This window comes from Macrobrachium nipponense, chromosome 16, assembly GCF_015104395.2.
Source record: "Macrobrachium nipponense isolate FS-2020 chromosome 16, ASM1510439v2, whole genome shotgun sequence".
Lineage (NCBI taxonomy): Eukaryota > Metazoa > Arthropoda > Malacostraca > Decapoda > Palaemonidae > Macrobrachium > Macrobrachium nipponense.
Genome location: NC_087209.1, coordinates 75,144,593 through 75,168,543, shown reverse-complemented (window position 1 = coordinate 75,168,543; position 23,951 = coordinate 75,144,593). Strand labels below are relative to the sequence as shown.

At 47.1% G+C, this 23,951-nt stretch overlaps 1 protein-coding gene across 3 annotated transcripts in view; it reads right to left on the bottom strand.

Moving 5' to 3' along the window:
• LOC135195817 (probable malonyl-CoA-acyl carrier protein transacylase, mitochondrial) overlaps positions 1-23,951 on the bottom strand; it is a 91,727-nt gene that overhangs the window by 60,393 nt on the left and 7,383 nt on the right. For all 3 annotated transcript variants that reach the window (XM_064222305.1, XM_064222307.1, XM_064222306.1), the window contains exon 2: positions 9,914-10,082. In XM_064222305.1, the coding sequence (XP_064078375.1) occupies positions 9,914-10,082 (169 nt within the window). The remainder of the gene's footprint in view (positions 1-9,913; positions 10,083-23,951) is intronic.

The following is a 23,951-nucleotide window of genomic DNA, read 5'->3' as shown; positions in this document are numbered from 1 at the left end:
TACTGACTCCCTAAAGTAGGAAGTCAGTATATTTCCTCAATCAATTCTAACACTTATTACACGTATTAATGAATCTAAATATTAATATTTCCCTTTCTTGCAAACTATGTGAGTGTCTACCGAAAATTTCGGTAGTTACACGTCATATTCTTCTTCGAAATTTTGCGAAGTCAAATTCATTAAAAAAGTTAATAAAAGCGTTATATGCCGAACCAAAGACCCAGTACTTCCCTGCAAAAGACAGCCCAGAAGATCCGATGGCGATGAAAAACGAAAATCAAGTCAGGAGGTAGCAACAACATATGTTGACACTACCGCGACAGAGAAAATCTGGTTCTAGAACGGGAATGGTTCCTATTCCTGCCACCCAGCGGCAGGGGGATAGATCACTTGACCTACCTTCAGCGTGTGCCGCGAAATTCGAATTTCTGTCGGACGTCAGAGACATAAGCTAAATATATATCTGCCGGGGAAGTTGCATGTACAAAAAAGGTGTTTCTTGTCCAAAGGAGAGAAGAGCAAGGCAGACTTCTGGTTCGATGAGACCCCTTTCGACAAGAAGGAGCACCAAATCTGTCTCTTCTACAACACTCCAGAGGAGAAAATGGCAGCGAGCTCCAAAGCTCCATCACAGATGCCTTTATCGATACAATCCAGTACCGAGGCAAAATCCTTCAACTGCTCCTCCAAAAGTCCAAATGACTTGACTTTCCTGGCCAGTGAAGCAATGGCCCAATCCAGGAAGCTAACAACTTCAAAAACACGGAAAACACTCTTGCAAAGATGCTCCAGTTCATTTGCCGAAAAGAAAATCTTAGCAGTATTAAGGGCTGCTCTACGGGAAGAGTCCACGAGACTAGAAAAGTCTCCCTGAGCGGAGGCAGTCACACCCAGGGAAAAAACTTCTCCAGTGTCATACCAGACACGGCTCCTTGACGAAAGTCTCGAAGGGAAGACAAAATGATATTGTTATGATACAATAAAGTTTCATACATACTTACCTGGCAGATATATACATAGCTATCGACTCCGTCGTCCCCGACAGAAATTCGAATTTCGCGGCACACGCTACAGGTAGGTCAGGTGATATACCGGCCTGCCGCTGGGTGGCAGGACTAGGAACCATTCCCGTTTTCTAATCAGATTCTCTCTTCCACCTGTCTCCTGCGGGGAGGCTGGGTGGGTCTTCAATCGTATATATCTGCCAGGTAAGTATGTATGAAACTTTATTGTATCATAACAATATCATTTTCATACATTCAACTTACCTGTCAGATATATACATAGCTGATTGACACCCTTTGGTGGAGGGCAAGAGACAGCTAACTCCTGACTAGACAGGTAAACAACATGTGTTGTAGGTAATTATGACCTTTGGTTTCCTCTGTGTTTCCTAGACGAAGGGTCGACCCTTCCTAGCTATTGCATAGGAGTCTGCTTCGTCTCAAGAGCTTAGCAAGATAGTGATCTGTGGCCAAGAGTTCTTGTAGGTCTACCGATGGGTCTTATCCACTTACTCGGTCGAGCCTAATTGGCATTTTGTCAATGGGTGCTAATCCGCTTATATGACAACATGCCTATGCCTATTGGCATAACTAAGGAGCGCAACACCGATCCCGATCACCTGTTCCTAACATGAGGGTTCGCGCTAAAACTTGAAAAAGAGTTATCCCCCAAACTCCTTTCACCTCAAAAAAAATCACTAGTTAAAATAAATTCAACTCATTATTAAAGGATCAGTGTCGGCTCCTTATCCCAGCAACGTATCCGCTGATACGTATAAACCAAGAGAGAAGGATCTCTCGTAGGTTAACTTGAAGTCCTTCGTGTAATGAGCAGTCAACACATAGTTGCATCTCTCATATGTTAAAGCTAATAGTCTTCCTGACATATTGTTACGAAAAGAACAAGAATTTGCAAAAGCTCGCACTTCATGAGCTTTTAAATTCTCAGCTGTTTGAAGGTATCATCAAGTCACTTATGAAGTGCTTTAGAGATCACCATTGTTTCAAAGAAGACTAGGACTTTCTTTGAACTGGATCTCATCTGGATGAAGCCTAGCGTCTGGCTTGCGCCTGGCTGGCGCGAGGAGTATCCTGTTTGGAATACTCCTGGCGCCTGACAGACGTAACACTCCTCAATACTCCTGCCGTCTGGAAGGTGCATCTCGCTCCAAATACTCCTGGCGCCTGTTAGGAGTATTAAGCTCAGAATACTCCTGGTGCTTGGTAGGCACTCGCGCTTCGAATACTCCTGGCGCCTGGTAGGAGTAAAAGTCTAGAATACTCCTGGCGCCTGGGAGGAGTATCGAGGTCAGAGTACTCAAGACCCCTGGCAGGAGTATCTCTTCCCAAATACTCCTGACCTATGAAGGCGCATCTAGTTCCGAAATACTCCTGTGGCTTGGTAGGAGTATCGCTCATGGAATGCGCCTTTCGAATGGCAAGTATATTGCGCTTAGCGGGCGCTATACTCCTATCAGGAGTTCTCTCTTCCTCCAGGTTGGCTCTTGTTGCTTGGATGAAAGATCTGGGCCTAGAACGATCTACAGTAAAGTCAGGCTCTTTGCGCCTGGCTCCTAGTTGCGCCAGACGCTTGGGGCAGGAGTTACTTCCTTTCCCACGTCTCGCCTGCCTAACGCAATCGCTCCCCCAGAGATGGCGCTTGTGCGACAACTCCCCTGTAGGGTTCGTCGCGCCCGACAGGGAGTCGGTATTTGGATCTCTTAAATCGGAAGCCTGTCAAGCCTTTTTACGAGTAGGCTCTTTAGAAAGTACTCCTACCAAAGACGCTAATTTGCTCCTGCACATTCATCAAAATTTTAGTCAGCTACATCCAGTAGACGATAGGAAATCTAAAAGTCCGAGAGAACAAGTCTTCCTCCGAGGAGGATCATTATTGAATACTTCTGTTGCTAACGAGTTCTCCTCCTAAATGTTGATGAGTTTTCTCGTTGCAGAAGCTTCCCTATCCTTGCCCGAAGGAAGGGAAGGAGCCTGGAAGCTTAAAGAGATTCTGAGCTGAAATTGGTAGGACTCCTGATTTCTAGCTCTTGAATGTATCTCTCTGACCCTTTTGGGAAGTAGTTTGAGCCCTCATCGCGTTCCAAAGACTCTGTCAGTGAACGTTTTAAACCTTGTCTTCTTTCTTGTCGATGACAATGTCAATACATTACCCGGACAACGAAACCTCTATCTGAAAGCGTGATCCAGGAATAAAGGCTTTTAGTTCTTTTGCCAAAACATACTATGCTGGCCAGAACCCATTGCCGAGTCTTCATAGAATTTGATTCCAGATTCTAAAGCCCAAAATTTCACTTGTCCTTTTGATCGTTTAGGACCAAGAGAAACACTTGATTAGGAGCAGTTCCATCTTGTCGGAACACGGAATCTGAGGCCCAAATAAGGATCCCATTCTAAGTATCAAGATTCTTCTTACTCTTATCGTATAGAGGTATTGTATAAGATCCCGAAGATCTTAATTCTCTACTATCTCTAATATTCTTTGTCGAGACAGAGTATATCTTTTTACTGTTTGTTCATTGATAGCATAAATACCAAGGTGATTCTTCCCTCTGAAATGGGAAGAAAACCATTATGTGGTTCACAGAGGTATCGGAAGAGGACAGTTTCCCCTTTCCATCTAGCACGATCTGCAGCAATTCTATGTCTTTAAACATATTTTTTTTTTTTTTTTTTTTTTAAAGGAAGGAATTATCAAGCTTCCCTTGAAAAATCCTCTCATTCATATTTACTTCTGGTCAGTCTGCACGCAGACAGACTCAGAGTGGATAGGTTTTTCAGGACCAATATTTATAATAGATTCCGATAAAATCTCTACTCTCTTAGAAAAACCTTCCGACACATGCTGAAAGAAGAACGTGACCTCTGTGAATCCAACCTTTTATTGCCAAAATGATGCATTCATCTTCTTCCTTTGACGCCCATTTATTTTAATATCTGTTAAGAATATATAACTATGGGAAAAAAGACTAAAGTTTATTCCCCTATTTAATTAAAGATGGCGTATCTTGCTACCTTTCTTGTTTCGAGGAAAAGGAAGCAATCTATAAGAAGCTCGTTCATCTTCTGCCTTGCGAAGAGATCTGTGAATACTTTCCGCAGGGTCTGACAACTCTTTCCAATAAATGTTAAACATACGTTAACAGTTATTATCGTCGATCAAAAAGGTTCTCACGGACGTGCAAAATCCCGCATCGAACCTGGTAAGGATCGTTACGTTCCGTGTCTGTTTCCAAATAGGGTAAATCGTGCTCTGCCGAATTAAAATCATTTATAATACCGTCACATTGTGGTAAACAGCATTCATCTAGTAAACTCTTGTAAGGATAGTAGGAACGCTGTAATTAACCACGGTGTGTGCATAAGGCTTAACCGTACCGTTATCTTAAGGTGAATTGTCTACTACATTCTTTCCTCGCCGAGGCAGAGAGAGATCCTTAGCAAAACGAATACGATGTTATTCATGTTTGCCTAAAAAATCCCCTCAATTCGTGGTTAAGTCCCTGATTGTAGGGGGAATATACGGTGAAGCATTCGATCCCTTAGGAGAGAGAGATGTAACCAACCGTTCACGACCGAGAACCGGATGGTACTGGATTGGCTCACAATTACAGCCGTCTCGTTCACTGCCTGGCTGCATTCATTCTGAGTTGCCAGTTACTCCCTTCAATGAATGGATATAATAAAATTATTCTCGAGTCTAAGAAAGCTCTCAATAATGCAAATTTAAGCCAACCACCTTTGTTAAATACCGAAGCTGAGTAGGTATTGTCGTAACAAACCTTTTAAGCGAAGTCCTTACTAGGAAAATCCTGTAAGGTTATAGATAATTCCGTAGCGAACCAGAAAGGCAACTATGGTATGCGTATATGACTTGTCATTCAGTAGTTGTATACAGCAAGCCTTCTACGACACTTTCCTTTCCGACATGCAGAGAAAGAATGGAAATCTTACTCTTTTCGTTCATTTCGTCAATAATCCCGAATGAGTATTAGTCGAAAGAGATCGCAAATGACAACCGAGGATCGAAGAGAATCTCTCCAGCTTTTATTATCTTGGAGATAAGTCCGTATTTTACGCCTTTCTTATCTGGAAGAGCCTCTAATCAATGAATGAGAGCTCGTACGAATCTTGTTCAAACTTCCCCAAACGATTGCCCCTCTTTTCTGTAAATGGTTGGTTGCATTATTTTTTAAAAGGAGGATGATTTTAATATCCTCTTACTAATACTGAACTAATTCTCACAATTCTGCTCTATCTTCCATTCCTCAAGTTGGGAGAAGATTGAGCAACCGGAGGAGAGCGCTTCCTTTCGAAAGGTGAAGGGCTTTTAGCAGTACCGACTCTAACCTGACAAGGGCTACGGCAGCCTGTGCTACATCTTGAGTCCCTGCCTGGAAAAAGCCGAACTTGCTCTTGCCTTTATTGCATTAAGACGATCCTGACAAGGGCGACGGCCGCCTGTGCGACAACTCCCGTCCCTATCAGGAGAAGCCTCGAATGTCTTTCACCTTTCGCCTGGAGGACTCTTGGCGGTTGTCAGGCTCTTCTTGTAGGAGAAAGTGCCTGGTGCTAAGCAGGAGTATCTTGCCTAGAATACTCCTGGCGCCTGGGAGGAGTATCGCGATCGGAATACTCCTCGTCCTCGGAATACTCCTGGCGCCTGGCAGGAGTATCGCGCTCCGAATACTCCGGCGCCTGGAGGAGTATCGTGCTCGGAATACTCCTGGCGCCTGGCAGAAGTATCGCTTTCCTAGGAGGAGTATCGTGATCAGAATACTCCTGGCGCCTGGTCGGAGTATCACGTTCCGAATACTCCTGGCGCCTGGGAGGAGTATCGTGCTCGTCGGAAATACTCCTGGTGCCTGGCAGGAGTATCGCGTTCCGAATATCTCCGGCGCCTGGGAGGAGTATCGTGATCGGAACACTCCTGGCACCTGGCAGGAGTATCGCGTTCCGATCACGATACTCCTGGCGACGTACTCCTGGCGCCTAGGAGGAGTATCGTGATCAGAATACTCCTGGATCCTAGCAGACGTATCGCGCTTGGAAAGTTTTCTTGTTGGAAAGTTCCGAGCATCTGAAAGGCGATCCTCGCCTGGAAAGTTCTGTACGTCTGGAAGGTTATTTGAATCTGGAATCTTCCGCCTTCTGGAAGATTCCGCTTGTGCGGAAGGTTCTGTGCGCGGAAGGTTCCGATCTCTTGTACATTTGTTCTTGCTTAGAATTGACAAATACTTTCCATTTTCGACATAGGCCCGCTCCCTTTCTTTCTGAATGAGAAGGACTTCCATTTCCGATGAAGATCCTGGTTCATAGTGCTTCAGGCGCTTTGCGCCTATATTCAGGCCCTTCAGGTGCTTTGCGCCTCGTTTCAGGCGCTTTGCGCCTTGTTTCAGACGCTTTAGGCGCATTGAGCCTCGTACCGGAGCTTCATGCCCAAGGAGTTAGAAGCTTAAAAGTTAGTATATATGTGTAATCACTAAACGAGATCCATATAATTCATTCGATCAACAATATTCTTTAATATCGTTCTTCTCAGAATAGATATATTTTCATATACATGTACCGATGAGGAATTTATTGAAATAACTATTTCAAACCCCCATGGGATAGAGCCCCCCTACCGTCCAAACTGTAGCGGGGACGAACCCGGATAGGGCAATGCCTCTACCGCAACTGTTATCGAATGATGTCCTTCCTTTCTCCGTCTCTTTCTGAGGTTCCGATAGCCAGACGAGATTATCTTGCATCTTCATTTAATCTACGCCGTTGAATGTTTCTTCTCCTTATTCGTCAAGACGATAATAATAAGGGGAACACATTGAATTAGGATGCCTTTCCAATGGCTATCCCTGGCAGTCTGGGACGTCCTACAGAACCTGCCGGGGGAAGGGACCGCCTGATCGGTGGGGATTCTCTGTAACCTCCGTAAGGCTTTCGACATTCCTTCTCCTCTGGGCCTGTGAGCTTGGAAGAGGTCTAGGCCTGGGAGCGAGACAAGAGACCGATCAGACGCACCCTCTATTGCAATGGGGAACACTATAATCACTTCTTACCTTATAATAGCTCGTATCTTGAGCTACATTCCTTTATCTTCAAATTGCAAATGAATTTGTAGTTTCTGTGAAGTAGAAGGTGTGAGGAAACTACACTACTAGTACTGTTTAATATTCTAAACTGCTCGTCAGAACGAGAGCTATTAAAGCTTCTAAAAAAAAAAAACATATCTATTCTATGTTTTTCTGACTTCCTCAAATAGGAAGTTACCTTATTTTCCTCAATCAATTCTAACATTTATTACACTTATCAATGAATAAATATTATATTTCCCTTTCTTGCAAACTATGTAATTGTCTACCGAAAACTTCGGTAGTTACACATCCTCTATTCTTCGAAAACTTCGAAGTTAATTCATTAAAAGTTATTAAAAAGTTATTAAAAGCGTATGCCGAACCACCGATCCAGTACTTCCCTGTAAAAGTTGGCCCAGAAGATCGATGGCGATGAAACACGAAAATCAAATCAGAGGGAAAGTAAACATATATTTACATTCCCAGCGACAGAGAGAATCTGATTAAAAAACGGGAATGGTTCCTAGTCCTGCCACCCAGCGGCAGGCCGGTATATCACCTGACCTACCTGTAGCGTGTGCCGCGAAATTCGAATTTCTGTCGGGGACGACGGAGTCGATAGCTATGTATATATCTGACAGGTAAGTTGAATGTATGAAAAAACATTTTTCCCCTGTTCCCTCTTCTCCAAAAGCCAAGCGTTAACTTTCTTGATAGCTTTCTTAGCCGAAAATGAGCTGCGAGCGGACGAGACGCTTAAAGTGAACGAGGACGAGGAGTCAGGCTTTACTGTCCTTTTTCCACTGCGAACTAGGAGAAACTGGAACGGAAGGCGCAAAAGAATCTCCAAAGTTGTCAACGAAGGATCATAAAAGGAGCTTATACCCCGACAAATGCTTGTCTTTTTCTGTAAGTACTTCTCCTTCTTCCTCCAAATCCGAAGCTTCCTTCGACGAAACTGGCGAACATTCCATCGGAAGAGGAATCCTGTTCGGCGAAGTCACACCCTGATGCGCCCGAGGAGGGTGCGAGAAAGCAGGAGAAGACGTCTGAGCCTGTACCGAGACGAATCCGGGTGGCTGAGCTGGCGGCTGCGTTGGCGGCTGAGCTGGCGGCTGAGCTGGCGCTCGAGCGAGAGTCTGACGTGGCGCCATAGACGGAGTTAGGAAAGGAGTCCGACCAGGCGCCTGAAGCGGCGTCTGAAGAGGAGTCACATGGAGAGTCTGAGCCTGAAGAGGCGACTGAAAAGGAGCCTGCGAAGAGGACTGCACAGTAGTCTGTGGAAGATGTAAGGCGGTCGGGAGCGCATTCGGGGACGAAAGAGACTTGCCAAAAGCTCAAAAATACGCCTAACTTGGCATTCATCTGTTCAAACACAAGAAGGTTGAGGATCCACCGACGTTAGAGAAGGCGCGGGAGGAGTAGAAGGATGATCCACAAACACGTCTGGAGCCGCAGGAGTTATCGCTTGAGGAGGCTCTGGCGAAGGCTCCGAAGGAGTGTGCGTGTTCGGCTTCTCCACTTCTATGAGAGAAGGGCGATAAATCGAAACCGCCGGAGAAAAGGCTTCAGGCTCCTCCCAAAAACTACAAGAAGGTTCGGCAGCCGCCACCTTCTTGGGAACCGCAGCAGGCGAAACATCGCGAGACCTTTTCAGCGGTCGAGAAGTCTTATTACGCCAACCTCTATAAGAGGAAACATCTGAACTAGAGTCGCTTGACGAAAAACACTTCCTCGCAACACCTTTCCAATGGTGAGCGACAGCATCCTAAGATACAGCTACAGGATTGCTTTAGGGGGCGGCTGCTCGGGAGCAGATCCCGCTCGCCTCCCTTCGGTTTTTTTCGTCATGCCTCCCTCCCAGGATCTGGGAGTTTGGACAGGGGCCTAGACCTAGGAGAACGAACGGGCCCAGTCCCGAACAACCACCTCTCCATACACTTGCACTACGTAATTTATCACACTTAACTACCACTTCTTGTACTGTCTCACCCATTTTCTGCATAGTGGTGAGGAAAGAGACAAATTTCGAGTCCATATCGGCTCGTAATACTGACACGGGATCGGGATCGGGAGATACAGAGTCGAGGGCAGGAGCAACCACTACGGGGTTAATAGGAACAGGATTAACAGAATTCAGAGGAATATCCTGGCTACTCTCTGACTTAGAAGAAGATCTCTGTGAAGCCTTTCTGATTCTATCTTTTTCTAACTTTCTCATATACTTTCCCAGTGCCTTCCACTCCTGAGATGTTAGAGACTTACATTCTTCACACGTATTCTCAAAAGAACATTCACGTCCCCTACAAACTAACACAAGTAGAATGAGGATCAAGTGAAGCTTTAAGAAGTCTAGTCTTACACCCACTACTACACACCCTATACTGAATAGAGCCGGTGTCAGACATCGTGAATAATTCAGAATAATTCCTAAAAAGGACAACAATATCAAAACCAAAATAACTATAGCGCTAGCAAAAAGATCAGTAAACTCACAGTACATCACCAAAAGGAGAAAACCAAGATGATCAAATCCAAATTCCAACCAGCAGAGGAACCGTGTTACCGGTTCCGATGGCAGGAAACTTCTGATTTATTGTTGGAATGGTTCCCGGTACCCGGTAGAGGGCGGGAGTAGAGGGATCACCTGTCAAACCATTAGCGCTACCGCGAATTTCAAATTCTGCTGTGACGTCAGGAGACGACAGCTATATGTAACCACCGGGTAAGTTATATAAGTGAAAAGATTGATTAACAAAGGCTTGACTTGTAATGAGTTATTAAAGTATGACATGAAAATAAAAAGACTAAACTGACCTTCTTCACTGCTAACTTTCACTGTTGAAGATCTTTGTAGGGAGCCATTAAATAAAAGGTTCACTGTAGTAGAAATTCTACGGTGCAATACAGGAATCAAAGACTCATCCCTTATTACTGCTGCATCGGTCTTACATTGTAATAGCCGACGCCACATCTCGTGTATAATCTAAAAAAAAAATAAAAAAATAATTTAGGCAATTTGCTAAAGTACTTGATTCATTCTTAATACTTTATGGTTCGATAACAGTACACAAAAACAGTCCTGTGCTGACATTCAAAATTACAAATAAAATAGAAAAATGTTATTGTTATAATACAATTAAGTTTGTTCATACTTACCTGGCAGATATATATATAGCTGTATTCTCCGAAGTCTGACAGAATTTCAAAACTCGCGGTTGACGCAGTGGGCGGCCAGGTGGTAGTACCCATTCCCGCCGCTGGGAGGCGGATATCAGGAACCATTCCCATTTTCTATTCATATTTTATCAGTGCCACTGTCTCCTGAGGGGAGGTGGGTGGGCACTTAATTATATATATCTGCCAGGTAAGTATGAACAAACTTAATTGTATTATAACAATAACATTTTGTTCATGAAACTTACCTGACAGATATATATATAGCTGAATCCCACCTTCGGATGGTGGGAAGAGACAGAATAGGATTTGTAGGAAACTTAAATTAAGTAGATGATGTACACCTTGGTTCCTCACCTGTTAGCAAAGTAGACTCTGTGATTACTGTCACTTAAGCCTGCTTGTGCTTAATCAGAGTTGCCAGCCAGGTGGAGACCTGTAGTGCTGGTGCGCTCTGGATGCTCTGTCAACGGGGACGTGACCTCAACGTGACAAGAACATCGAGCCATACATATGAGGGCAACGAAGCAACTGACCACCACCTGACCAACTATCCAAGACCCCCTGAACACTAAGCTAAGAGATGGGAGGTCTTCACCAAGACTCACCACAACCAAAAAACAACACAACTAAAAAATAAAAACTAACCTAAAACCTAACTAAGGGATAGGGAGAGAGCTACCTTCAGCCCCCAAGACTGTGTCTGCAGAAACTCGTGATGGCCCAAGAGAACAACAGTCCTCTGTATATCGTTCTCACATCTCTCAAGTAGTGTGAGGCGAATACTGAATTGCTCCTCCAAAAGGTGGCGTCAAGGATGTCCTTGATCGACATGTTCCTTTGGAAGGCGAGCGAGGTTGCGACAGCTCTGACCTCGTGAGCTTTCACTCGCAAGAGGCTCAAATCGGTCGTCTGGTAAGACGAATGAGCCTCTTTAATCACGTCCCTCAGAAAGAACGCCAAAGCATTCTTGGATAATGGTATATCGGGCCGTTTAACCGAACACCACAGATTATCTGAGGGACCTCGTACCTCCTTTGTCTTGTGAACATAAAACTTTAGAGCCCTGACAGGGCACAGGGCTCCTCTCAGGTTCTTGGCCCACAAGGCTTGTCATACCCTTAATTTCAAAGCTCCTTGGCCAAGGGTTAGACTGGTTTTCATTTTTTGCTAAGAAAGTGTACTCAAAGAGCAGACAGCATTGTCACCTTTGAAGCCCACTCGCTTACAAATGGCTTGAATTTCGCTAACTCTCTTCGCCGTCGCCAGAGCAGTTAGGAAAAGAGCCTTCTTCGTCAAGTTCCTAAGAGACGCTTCATGGAGAGGCTTGAAAGGACTCGACATCAACAGTCTAAGGACTAAATCTAAGTTCCAAGAAGGAGGCCTCGCCTGAGGTATCTTGGTAGTCCTCAAATGATCTCAAGAGATCGTGAAGATCTCTGTTGTCAGTAAGGTCTAGGCCTCAGTGTCGGAAGACTGCTGACAGCATACTCTTATATCCCTTTGCTGGTCGGGACTGCCAGCTTCTGCACATTTCTTAAAAATAGCAGGAAATCGGCTATCTGGCTCACAGAGGTAGTGGAAGAGGAAATTCCCTCCTTTCTACACCATGCCTGAAGGAAGCCCACTTCGACTGGTAAACAGCTCTCGAGGAAGTCCTCCTTGCGTTGAGGCGATCGCTTTCGCAGCTGCTTTTAGAAAAACCTCTCTCTGGCCAACTTTTCGATAGTCTGAACGCAGTCAGACCCAGCGGAGAGGTTTCAGTGATATCTTGCGAAGTGGGGCTGTCTGAGTAGATCTTTCCTCCAGGGCAACGTCCTCGGAAGTCTATGATGAAGGACATTACCTCCGTGAACCATTCCTTCGCGGCCACATCGGGGCGATCAGGGTCAAACCTCGTCCCCTTCGATGCCGCGAACTTCCTTACTACTTCCCCCATGATCTTGAATGGCGGGAAGGCATACAGGTCCAGGTTCGTCCAGTCCAGAGCGAGCGTCTATAGCGACTGCTCCCGGATCCAACACAGGGGAGCAATAAAGAGGCAACCTCTTCGTCCTCGACGTCGCAAATAGGTCGACTAAAGGATGTCCCCACAGTCTCCATAGCTCTCGACAGACGTCCTGGTGCAGCGTCCATTCCGTCGGCAGGATCTGATCCTGTCGGCTGAGAAGGTCTGCTCTGACGTTCTGGACTCCTGCGATAATCTCGTCAGGATCCTGATTCGCCTCGCATCTGCCCACAGCAGAATCTCCCTCGCTAAGTAAAATAGAGGACGGAGTGTGTACCTCCCTGATTCTTCAGGTTACGCAAGGCCGTGGTGTTGTCCGAGTTGACTTGGACAACTTTTTCTGCAACCTTTTGCTGGAAAAACTGTAGCGCCAGGAAAACCGCCGCTAGTTCCTTCACATTGATGTGCCAGGACACCTGTTCCCCCCTCCAGGTGCCTGACACTTCTTCCCCTCCTAGCGTTGCTCCCCATCCCGACACCAAGGCGTCGGAAAACAACACTAGGTCGGGGCTCAGAAGCTTTATGGACAACCCCTCTCGAAACTTCCGAGGATCTAACCACCATCTTAAATGGTTCTTCACCGATTTGGTGATCATAAAGGTCGCATCCAGATCCTCTTTGACTCTCCTTCTTCTGCCAAGAAAAAGTGGAGAGGCCTGAGGTGTAGTCTTCCCAGGGAAACAAACAAACTTTTCCAGCGAGGAAATGGTCCCCAGCAGACTCATCCACTCCCTCGCCAAGCAAGCTTCCTTCCCCAGGAAGGCCGAGACTCTCTAAGCCTTGCAGCTGTCGTTCCTGGGACGGAAACGCTCGAAAAGCCACTGAATCCATCTGAATCCCCAGATACACGATGGACTGTGTTGGGGTCAGATGCGACTTTTCGAGGTTGACCAGCAGTCCCAGGGACCTCGCCAAGGCTAACGTAAAGTGAAGGTCCTTCAGACACCTCTCTTCTGACGATGCTCTGATAAGCCAATCGTCGAGGTACAGGGACACTCTTATTCCTGCAGAATGTAACCATCTCGCTACGTTCTTCATGAGCATGGTAAATACCATCGGAGCCGTGCTTAAACCGAAACAAAGGGCTCTGAATTGCCAAACTTTGTCCTTTAACACAAACCTCAGAAACTTTCTTGAAAGAGGGTGGATAGGCCCGTGAAAGTATGCGTCCTGTAGGTCCAAGGACACCATCCAGTTGCCCGGTCTTAAGGCTCCTAGAACCGACTGAGGCGTTTCCATCTTGAATTTTTTCTTTTCTGTGAAAAGATTCAGCCTGCTTACGTCCAAGACTGGACGCCACCCCGACGACTGCTTTGGTACCAGGAAAAGTCTGTTGTAATATCCTGGTGACCCCAGGTCTAAGACCTGTTCCACCGCTCTTTTCTTGATCATTTGATCTAAAAGATCGAAAAGAATCTGACGTTTCTCCCCTTGATATGACGGGGAAAGATCTCTGGGAGTTGTGGATAGAGGAGGAGGGTCCAAAAAGGGGATCTTGTACCCCTGTTCCACTATCTTGAGGGACCACGCATCTGTATCTCTCTCTCCATGCCCCCGCAAAGAACTTTAGCCTGGCTCCGACCGCATCTGAAGGACTTGAATTCTCCACTTAGAGGACTTATTTGGTTTGAAGGAACCTCTTCCTCTTGCAAGCCCTCTCCCTCGAGGAGCAGCTCTCGAGGGAGGAGCGCCACGAAAGGGTTTAACCTTCCTAGGTGGTCGTCCAAAAGACGACGTGGTAGGGACTGCGGGACGTCTTGAAGACTGGGCCAAGAGGTCCTGGGTAGCCTTCTCCTGTAGGCTCACTGCCAGGTCCTTTACCATAGCCTGGGGGAAGAGATGGCTCGAAAGAGGCGCAAAGAGAAGCTCCGCTTTCTGCGATGTAGATACAGACCTAGCCGTAAAGTTGCAGAAAAGCGCTCTCTTCTTGAGAAAAGCAGCGCCGAAATGAGACACTAACTCTTCCGAACCATCCCTGACGGCCTTGTCCATGCAGGATAACACATTGGACAGCTCCCCCAGACTCAACGAGTCAGGACTCCTAGATTGAAGATCCAGGACTCCCAAGCACCAGTCTAGAAAGTTAAAGACCTCAAGAGTCCTTAACAGACCTTTCATGTGATGGTCAATCTCCGTTGGCGTCCACGAAATCTTAGCAGTCGATAAAAGAGACCTCTTCTGTGCATCGACCAGACTAGCAAAGTCCCCTTGGGAAGACGACGGATCTTAACTCCTACTTCTCCTTTGGTCTCATACCAGATGCCGCCTTTCCCACTGAGTCTTGAAGGAGGAAGGGCGAAAGTCGACTTGCCTGATCCTTCCGACTTGTTCCATCCAATCCGCAAACTCTTAAACGCTCTCTTAGTGGACCAAAGAAGTTTTCATTTCCACAAACTCCGGAACCTTGCACGACTTAGATTGACGAAAACTGAGAGGGTGGAGACTTGGGAGCTGCAGGCTGGAACTTCTCTCCAAAAGAAGAGCGTAACAGTCGAACCAGCACCTTGTAATCGGACACAGACGAAACTGAAGGCTGTTCCTCCTCAACTGAGTCCGCCGGACTACTAAGCTCTCATTCCTCCCTAAGAGGCAAAGGAGATTGCACCTCTGGAGAGGGCGTGCGCCCAACGGGTCTAGCCTTCAACAAAGGCTTCCGAGGATTACGTATATCAGCTTCTTCAAAGCGACCGACCTTCTGTCGATCCTTAGAGCTCGAAGAACGAAGAGCGTCTTGACCGCGCTGAGCGTCAAGAGAGGCTACTCTTACTCGCTCTAGAGGAGCGTCCTTACGCTTTCCGCTAAAGCGTCCAGCTTTCGCTTTCAAAGCGTCCTTCTGGGCGCTCTCGAAAGCCTTCTCAATAGGCAAAGCGTCTAGCAAAACGTCCCGACGAGCGTCCTCAAAAGCGTCCTGCCGAGCGTCCTCAAAAGCGTCCTGCCGAGCGTCCTCAAAAGCGTCCTGCCGAGCGTCCTCAAAAGCGTCCTCCAAGGCGTCCTGCCGAGCGTCCTCAAAGGCGTCCTGACGCGCGGGCTGATCAGGATGTCGGGAGGGAAGAAAAGCGTCCTGTCCACGAGACTTCCTACCCACGTAAGAAAGAACGAGAACGAGGAAGCTCCGAAGGAGAAGCAAGCGGAGACAGAGAGAACGAGGACGGACCCCCGAAGGGGACTGCCTCGTCCTCTTGACAGGCAGTCTGGCGTCCTTCCTACGCTTAGGCTCAACTGCTGCTGGGCGAGTCTTCTGAGCCATTAAAGCAGACAATTGGTCTTGAAGAGACAAGAATATTCTTCGTTGGTGAAGAAACAAGAGGAGGTGAAGGGCTGAGCCTGCGAGAAGACGAGGGGCGAGGGGACGCCTCCTTCCTTCTCACACGTACAGCAACCTGCCTCTCCGAGGCACGAGAGAAGCGCTTCTCAGCGTCGTCCTCGGACGACGTCCTACCTCTCTTCTGTGGAGGAAACGCGTCATACGACGCAGGAGAAGACCGCAACGATAACGGAGAGAGGGGACGTAAAGCGTCCTACTCGGAAAGTCCTTTTCAACGGACGCGAGTCTCTCCGAGCGCTCCACCCCTTGCGCGGGGAGGGCGCCTCGGAGGACGAAAAACAGTCCTTAAGGATGCGAGCCTGAGCACGCTCCTTGGCAGCCTGGGAACTAACAACAGGTCCTGCCGAATGGGACGCCAGATCGGTGGGGAAGCCCCCGTAACCCTCTTGCGGCTTTCGACATACCCACTCCCTGAGTCCTGGGAGTCCGATAGAGGTCTTAGGCCTAGAGGCATTATGGGGCCGATCTGACGCCCCCTCCACAACACTAGGGGCACGATCACACACTTTACTTGAGCCGTTTTCTAGGGCCAACACTTTGGACTCTAGAGTGTGTAACGACTCTAGAATCAGAGAAAGGGCATTACCTTCTCCAGACACAGAACCAGGGCCCTCAGGCAACAACACAGGATTAGGTGAAGCAAATTCTACTGGTGTTAAAATGGGTGAAATGTTACTTCTCTTACCTTTCGTAGAACCGCTCTTGGAGGAAGCCCTCCTGATCCTATCGCGTTCCAACTTACGCCGATAGGACTCATACACCTTCCATCCATCATCAGTCAAACTTTTGCATTCAATGCATCGATCATCCAACACACAAACATGCCCCCTACACCCCATACATACTGTGTGGGGATCTACCGATGATTTCGGTAGCCTCACCTTGCAATCACTCCTCACACACACTCTGAAGCTCACTGAACTTGATCCAGACATCACGTTCACAGAAAAGCCAATCCAAAATAAAAAAAAAGTCCACTATCGCATATGCCAATCCAACAATCCAGAGTCAAAACCAAAAGTCAATCCAGATACTTAGAACGAGTCAAATCCAAAAATCCTGGGCGGAGGTCTGTAAACAGGTGTTTACCGACCGGCGACAGAAAAAATATGAATAGAAAATGGGAATGGTTCCTGATATCCGCCTCCCAGCGGCGGGAATGGGTACTACCACCTGCCGCCCCACTGCGTGTGCCGCGAGTTTTGAAATTCTGTCGGACTTCGGAGAATACAGCTATATATATATCTGTCAGGTAAGTTTCATGAACAAAATTCGTGTTCACTAGGTATGGAAGACCACGTGAAACCTGAAATGAGGAGACACAAAGGGGCAGGCTGTAATGGCGGCTCGGGGCCGAAGCCGCGTGGGGCGACGACTCAGAAAAACCTAAATAATTCGGTAAAAAAGGCCAAAGGCATTCCCTAAATAGTGTCAACCATAATAGCAGTACTTAACTTGGATGCAGAAGCAGATTGACGATCCATGGTGAAGTAAAATTCAAAAAAAGCGAGAAACACAACACAGCAAAAGAAAACCGCATGTGGCAGCGTAGTAGTGCTATCAAAGGAATGACGTCACAGGCACTAGCTACACGGTAGCAGGTAGTGAGCCGTAGGTCGGCTCCCCTATTCTTGAGGTTTTTTGATGTAGGAGAGGCTAATTGGAGGACCCGTGGTAGTGGTTTCACTCGACCCAGAAACCATACCGATGCCTTTTATAAAGGTGAGCGAGCCAGAATATTCTGGCATTTTCAATTTAGCGGTTCTCTGGTATTATAAATGATATTGTTAAGATACAATAAAGTTTTGTACATACTTACCTGGCAGATATATACTTAGCTATAGACTCGGTCGTCCCGACAGAATTTCAAAACTCGCGGCACACGCGACAGGTAGGTCAGGTGATCCACCATTCCCGCCGCTGGGTGGCGGGGTCTGGAACTATTCCCGTTTTCTAAGCCATAATTTCTCTTCCACCTGTCTCCTGAGGGGAGGCTGGGTGGGCCATTAATCGTATATATCTGCCAGGTAAGTATGCCCAGCAGATATATACTTAGCTGATTGGCACCCTTGGTGGCGGGCAAGAGACAGCTAAAAACAAATTAATACTTAAACTAAATACATTAAAAAACAGGGAAAAAACAACCTATGTTCTTGGATAACATAATCCATAGTTCCTACCTTATTGGGCTGAAGACTTCATGACTACTGTCGATGAGTCTGCTTGCCTCAAGAGTTTCAACGAGGAATGAACCTATGTTGAATAACTCTTTGATCGTGTCAATGGGGGCTAGCCCGCTTACGCGACAGAGCCTATGCTGGATCGTACCAATGGGGCTGACCCACTTACATGGTAGAGCCTTGACCTTTTGTCATATCAATGGAGACTCGCCCTCTTACATGACAGAGTTAAGGTTATTAAACAAATCACAAAGAGCACTGAAGCCAATCCCGATCACCTGACCATGTTAGTATTGTTTACAATCTATGAATTGTAAGAGGGTCCCTATTCCCTCTGACAATTAACCAATAAAAACAACCCACCAATAAACAGTAAATTAAGCCTTAACTAAATAGGAAGGATTAGCCTCAGCCCCTTCTCCCAGCACTGAATTCGCCGAAACATACGCTCCCAGAGCAAAGCACTTTTCGTACGAAATTTAACGTCTCTTAGGTAATTCGAGGCGAACACCGAATTACATCTCCAAAATGTCGACTCTATAAGAGCCTGAAGCGACCATGTTTTGTGAAATGCCATAGACGTAGCTATGGCTCTCACTTCATGAGCTCTCACTCTGAGAACCTTGAGATGCTCTTCTTCGCACTTAAGGTGAGCTTCCCTTATTACATCTTTTATGAAGTATGTAAGGGCGTTCTTAGAAATCGCTCTTTTCGGATCTCTTACAGAGCACCAAAGACTTTCTTCTGTACCTTTCAGCAACTTCTTCTTCTCCAGGTAGAACTTGAGTGCCCTGACTGGACACAAAGTCCTTTCTAGTTCTCTCCCTGTTAATGAAGATAGTCCTTTTATCTCAAAGCTTCTTGGCCAAGGCTTTGAGGGATTTTCATTTTTCGCTAGAAAAAATGGGTTTAAAGGAGCAAATCGCTGAATCCTTCTTAAACCCACTTTACCTTCCAAAGCTTGCAACTCGCTAATCCTCTTGGCTGTTGCTAACGCAAAAAGGAATAATGACTTTCTCGTTAAGTCTCTCAAAAAACGAAGCTGCGTGAGACGGTACAAATTTTTCCGACATTAGGAACTTGAGGACCACATCCAAGTTTTCCAGCTAGGCTTCTTGATTACATGTTCTTTCGTGGTCTCAAAAGACCTTATAAGGTCATGAAGATCTTTATTATTCGTCAGATTTATTCCTCTATGTCGAAAAACTGAGGCCAGCATAACTTCTGTAACCCTTCACTGTTGAAACTGCCAGGTTACAGTCTTTTCTCAAATATAGGAGAAAATCCTGCGATTTCAGTTACAGAGGTACTGGAGGAGGATATTTTCTTTCCCTTACACCATCTTCTAAACAACTCCCACTTCGACTGATATACTTTAGAAGTGGAGACTCTTCTGGCTCTTGCAATAGCCTTCGCCACTTCTCGTGAAAAGCCCCTTGCTCTGACAAGTCCTTCGACAGTCTGAAGGCGGTCAGACTTAGAGCGGGGTGGAGTTTTTTTGTGAAACCTGTCGAAGTGGGGTTGTTTGAGAAGATCGTTCCTTAGTGGAAGCGATCTTGGAAAATCCACTAACACTCCAGCACCTCTGTGAACCAATCGAGAGCCGGCCAGAAGGGAGCGATGAGGGTCATTCTTGTTCCTTCCGAGCAAGCGAACTTCCTCAATACTTCTCCTACTATCTTGAAAGGAGGGAAGGCGTATGCGTCCAAGCCCGTCCAATCTAGCAGAAAGCTGTCTACTGCTACTGCTTGAGGATCCGAGATCGGGGAGCAATAGGTTTCTAATCTGTGATTCTTGTTGGTCGCGAACAGGTCTATATTGGGCCTTCCCCACAGATGCCAAAGTTGTTGGCAAATCTGAGGATTGAGAGTCCATTCCGTGGGTAGGACTTGTTCTTTTCTGCTTAACAGATCTGCCCGGACATTTTTCTCTCCCGGACAACAAAACCTTGTGAGGGAGAGATCTTCCTTTCCTGTGCCCCAAATCAGCAGATCCTTGCTGATTCGTACAGGGAAAAAGAATGAGTCCCCCCTTGTTTCTTTATATAAGCGAGGGCTAGATTGGTGTTATGTCCGAGTGAATCTGAACTCCCCAGACCTGAGACCTGTTCCTCGAAATGAAACCCCGCAAGCTAGATGAATGGCTGTTAGCTCTTTCTTGTTTATGTGCAGGACACTTGTTCTCCTTCCCAAGTGCCTGACCACTTCTTGCGAACCTAGGGTCGCTCCCCACCCTGAACTCTGAGGCGTCTGCAAACAACGCTAGCGAGGGTTCTGTAAGCGAAGGGAGATTCCCTTGCTTAGTTTCTGTGGATCTAACCACCAACGGATATTCTCCTTGATCCCTTTCGAGATTGGAAATGTATCTCCTAGATTGTTGGACTTCCAATCCCACTTCTCCTCAATAAAATTGAAGGGGTCGTAGGTGAAGTCTTCTAAGGAAACGAAACTGTTTCCATCGAGGAGAGGGTCCCCAGTAAGCTCATCCCAATTCCCCTCGCGGAACAATGTTCTTTTCCTTAAGAAGACTGACACCTTTTCTAAGCAGCGTTCTCTCCTTTCCTGCGAAGGATACGCTAGAAAATCCCGAGAATCCATCTGAATCCCCCAGATAGACAATATTCTGCTGGGGAGTCAGCATGGATTTCTCGTGATTTACTAAAAGTCCTAAGGACTTTGTCAACTTTAGAGTAACTAAATAGGTCCTCCAGACATTTTTTTCTCCGATTGGGCTCTTATTAGCCAATCGTCCAGATATAACGAGATCCTGATCCCTTCCAGATGTAGCCAATAAGCTACATTCTTCATGATGTCCGTAAAGACTTGAGGGGCAGTCGAAAGTCCGAGGCACATCGCTCGGAACTGAACACTTTCCCTTGAACATGAACCTCAGATACTTCCTTGCTGCCGGATGAATTGCACATGGAAATACGCATCCTGAAGGTCCAGGGACACCATCCAGTCCCCTGGACGAAGAGCAGATAGAACAGAGGAAGACGTCTCCATTGAAAATTTCTTCTTCAATACAAAGAAATTCAGGGCACTGACGTCTAGAACCGGTCTCCATCCCCCCGATGCTTTCGGTTACCAGGAATAGCCGATTGTAGAATCCTGGAGACTGGAGATCTTGAACCAGTTCTAACCGCTTCCTTGTGGAAATCATCTGTTCCACTGCTTGCAACATAGCAAGCTTTCGGACCGGATCCGAGTATCTTGCGGTCAACTCCCTTGGAGTTGTCGTCAAGGGAGGATTTTCCCTGAAGGGGATCAAGTATCCTTTTTTCAGGATAGAGAGGGACCAGGAGTCCGCTCCCTCTGCGCCCAGACTTTGGCAAAGTGGAGTAGCCTGGCGCCTACTTTCGTCTGGAGGACTTCCTGCTCATCTAGACTTCCCGAAGGACCTTCTAGATGGTCTACTCCTTCTCTCTGGTCTGCGACCTCTAAGAGGGGCTCTAGAAGAGGAGGCACCTCGAAAGGGTTGAACAAAAGAGGGTCTCTCTTTTTTCTCTATAGGCACTGCCGGCCTAAACTTCTTGGCTGAGTGCGTGAGGAGATCCTGAGTTGCCTTCTCCGTAAGAGATTTAGAAACCTCTAACAGTCTCTTGTGGAAAAAGGTGCGGGGATAACGGTGCAAAAAGAAGAGATGTCCTTTGCAAGGTGATACTGCTCTTGCTAAGAAAGAGCTAAAGACAGATCTCTTCTTTAATACTCCCGTTCCAAAAAGAGAGGCAACTTCCACAGAACCGTCCATGACCGCTCTGTCCAGGAAGCCAGGACCCGGAACTCGGAAAGTTCCTCCATTGGAAACAAAGTCAGTGTCCTGAGCTCTCTTCGCTAACAGCTCCCAAAGCCCAGTCCATAAAGTTGAAGACTTCTAGGGTTTTAAAGAGCCCTTTAGAAGGTGGTCTAGCTCGCACATGCCCCAAGTCGCCTTATTGCAGACAGCACGACTTCCTCCTAGAAGAGTCCCACTAAGGAAGCAAAATCCGCATCTGCGGAAGAAGGCAGACCTAACCCCATATGGTTTCTTTGGTCTCGTACCACCTTCCTGGTTTGCCTGTTAACTTGGAAGGAGGGCAGGAAAAAACTGTCTTGCCCGCTTCCCTTCTGGAAGTCAACCACTCTGAAAAAGTCTTCAATGCCTTTTTCATACAAAGAGCGGGGCGCATCTTGACGAAGGAAGACGACTTGAGAGCTTTAGGTGCTGGACTCAACGATCCTGGTGAAGGAGGGTCCGCAGGATGAAGGAGTCTCCGAACTCCTTTAGCAGCAAAAGAGAAAGTCTCTTGTAGTCAGAAACTGCTACATCTACTGGCTCTTCGTCTTCCGATACCTGGTCCAACTGATCCACAGAAGGAGATCGTTTTGGAGTGATCTGGCTCTTCCCGGGAGAAGAACTCCTTTCCCGAGAAGGGGAGCGCCGGAGCATTAGCACTTTCTATCGAAGAGTGAGGCTCCTGCCTGTCGGAACACTCTTGCTTGCCTACTAGACTCTTGTTGTCTAGGTTCGTCAGGTCGTGGCGCTTGCTAGGCTCCTGGCGTCCTGATTCAGGGCGCTTGAAAAGATCCCCGCGTCCTGATTCCTGACGCTTAACAGGCTCTTGGCGCCCTAACACTTGACGCCTAACGTACTCCTGGCATCCTGCCTTCTGGCGTCCTAACTCCTGGCGCCCTGACTCCTGGCCGCCCTGACCTCCTGGCGCCCTGACTCCTGCGTCCCTGGCTCATAGCGTCCTGATTCCTGCCTTCTAGCAGAATCCTGACGTCCTGAATCCTGTGTTCTAAGAGGCTCTTGACGCCCTTGTTCTTGCGTCTTGCTGCCTCTTTGCGCCTGTCTGGCTCCCTGGTCCTGCAGACCCAAGGGATCCTGATACCTAAATCAGTTTTCCGGTTCCTTGCACCTAAACCGATCGAGACTTCTGCTCAATTCGCGACGTCTCAGAGGGCGCTTCGGGGAAGACAGCCTATAGGGCGAAAGGTCTCTTCTCTCAGGAGAACAACTCCTATCAGACGAGTCTCTCGACGAAGGCGATAAACGCCTGGAGATCGTGAGGGTTCTCTCCTATACGAAGCGGGGCGCTTAGCGGAACTCTTAACAGGGAGGCGAGACATCCTTCCATCCTTGTAGGAGTCCCTTAGCAAAAGAGCCTACGAGAGAAGCTAACTGCTCTTGCAGATTAACCAAAAACTTCTTCGTAGGATCCTGAAGAGAAGGCTCCTCTTGTCTAGTCTTCTTAGGTCCCGAAGGCCAATCCTCGGGAAAACGCTCTGGGCTGGAGTCAGCCGCGTCTCCTTTAGCGCGCCTTCCAGGCTCTCTTCAAAGGGCGCGAAAGAGAGGCCGAACTCCATCCTCGTTTAGGAGAGGAAGAGTCTGAGGCCGAAAAACACTCCTTTAGGACGCCTTTTCTGCGGCACTTCCAGCAGCCTGGACTTACAACCGGATCTGCCGAAGGACCTGACCGTTGGGGATGTTCTGCATCCTCCCTGCGGCTTTCGACATTCCTCCTCCCCTGGTCCTGGGAGTCTGGAAGCGGTCTAGGCCTAGGAGCAATGAGGAAACCGTCAGACTCCCCCTCCACTGCACTGGGACACTGCAGCAAGTCACTATCACCACTCTTACCTTGGTTTAGAGCTCGTAGCTGAGCTTGAAGTTTCTTAATTGAACGCTTTTACATTTTCGTTTTAACCCCCCCCTCTCTGATGAAAAGAATCTTTTGGATTCAAAGAACAGGGATACAGCTGGAGTCTAAGGGGAAAAATTGTTGAGAAGGAGAGTTAATTTCTTGTTCTAAGGAGCAAGATCTACTAGATGACCTTCGCTGAAGCCTTTCTCACTCTATCTCTCTCAAGCTTCCTAACATATGATGATAATTCCTTCCATTCAAGCTCCGTAAGGTTCTCGCATTCAACACAGGTGTTAATAAAAGAACATTCATTCTCCCTGCATTTAGCGCAAATACTATGAGGATCTAATGCCGATTTAGGCAGCCTAACCTTACAATCTTCCCTACTGCAAACTCTAAACATAGGTGAAGCCTTAGCGTCAGACATCGTAAAAGAGTAGTCAAAACCAAAGTCGAAAAACAGTCCACAATAAGCGTATGCCAAGCCAGAGAAAAAACAGAATACGTCACCAAAAAACCAATCCAAATTCTCGGCAAACGAG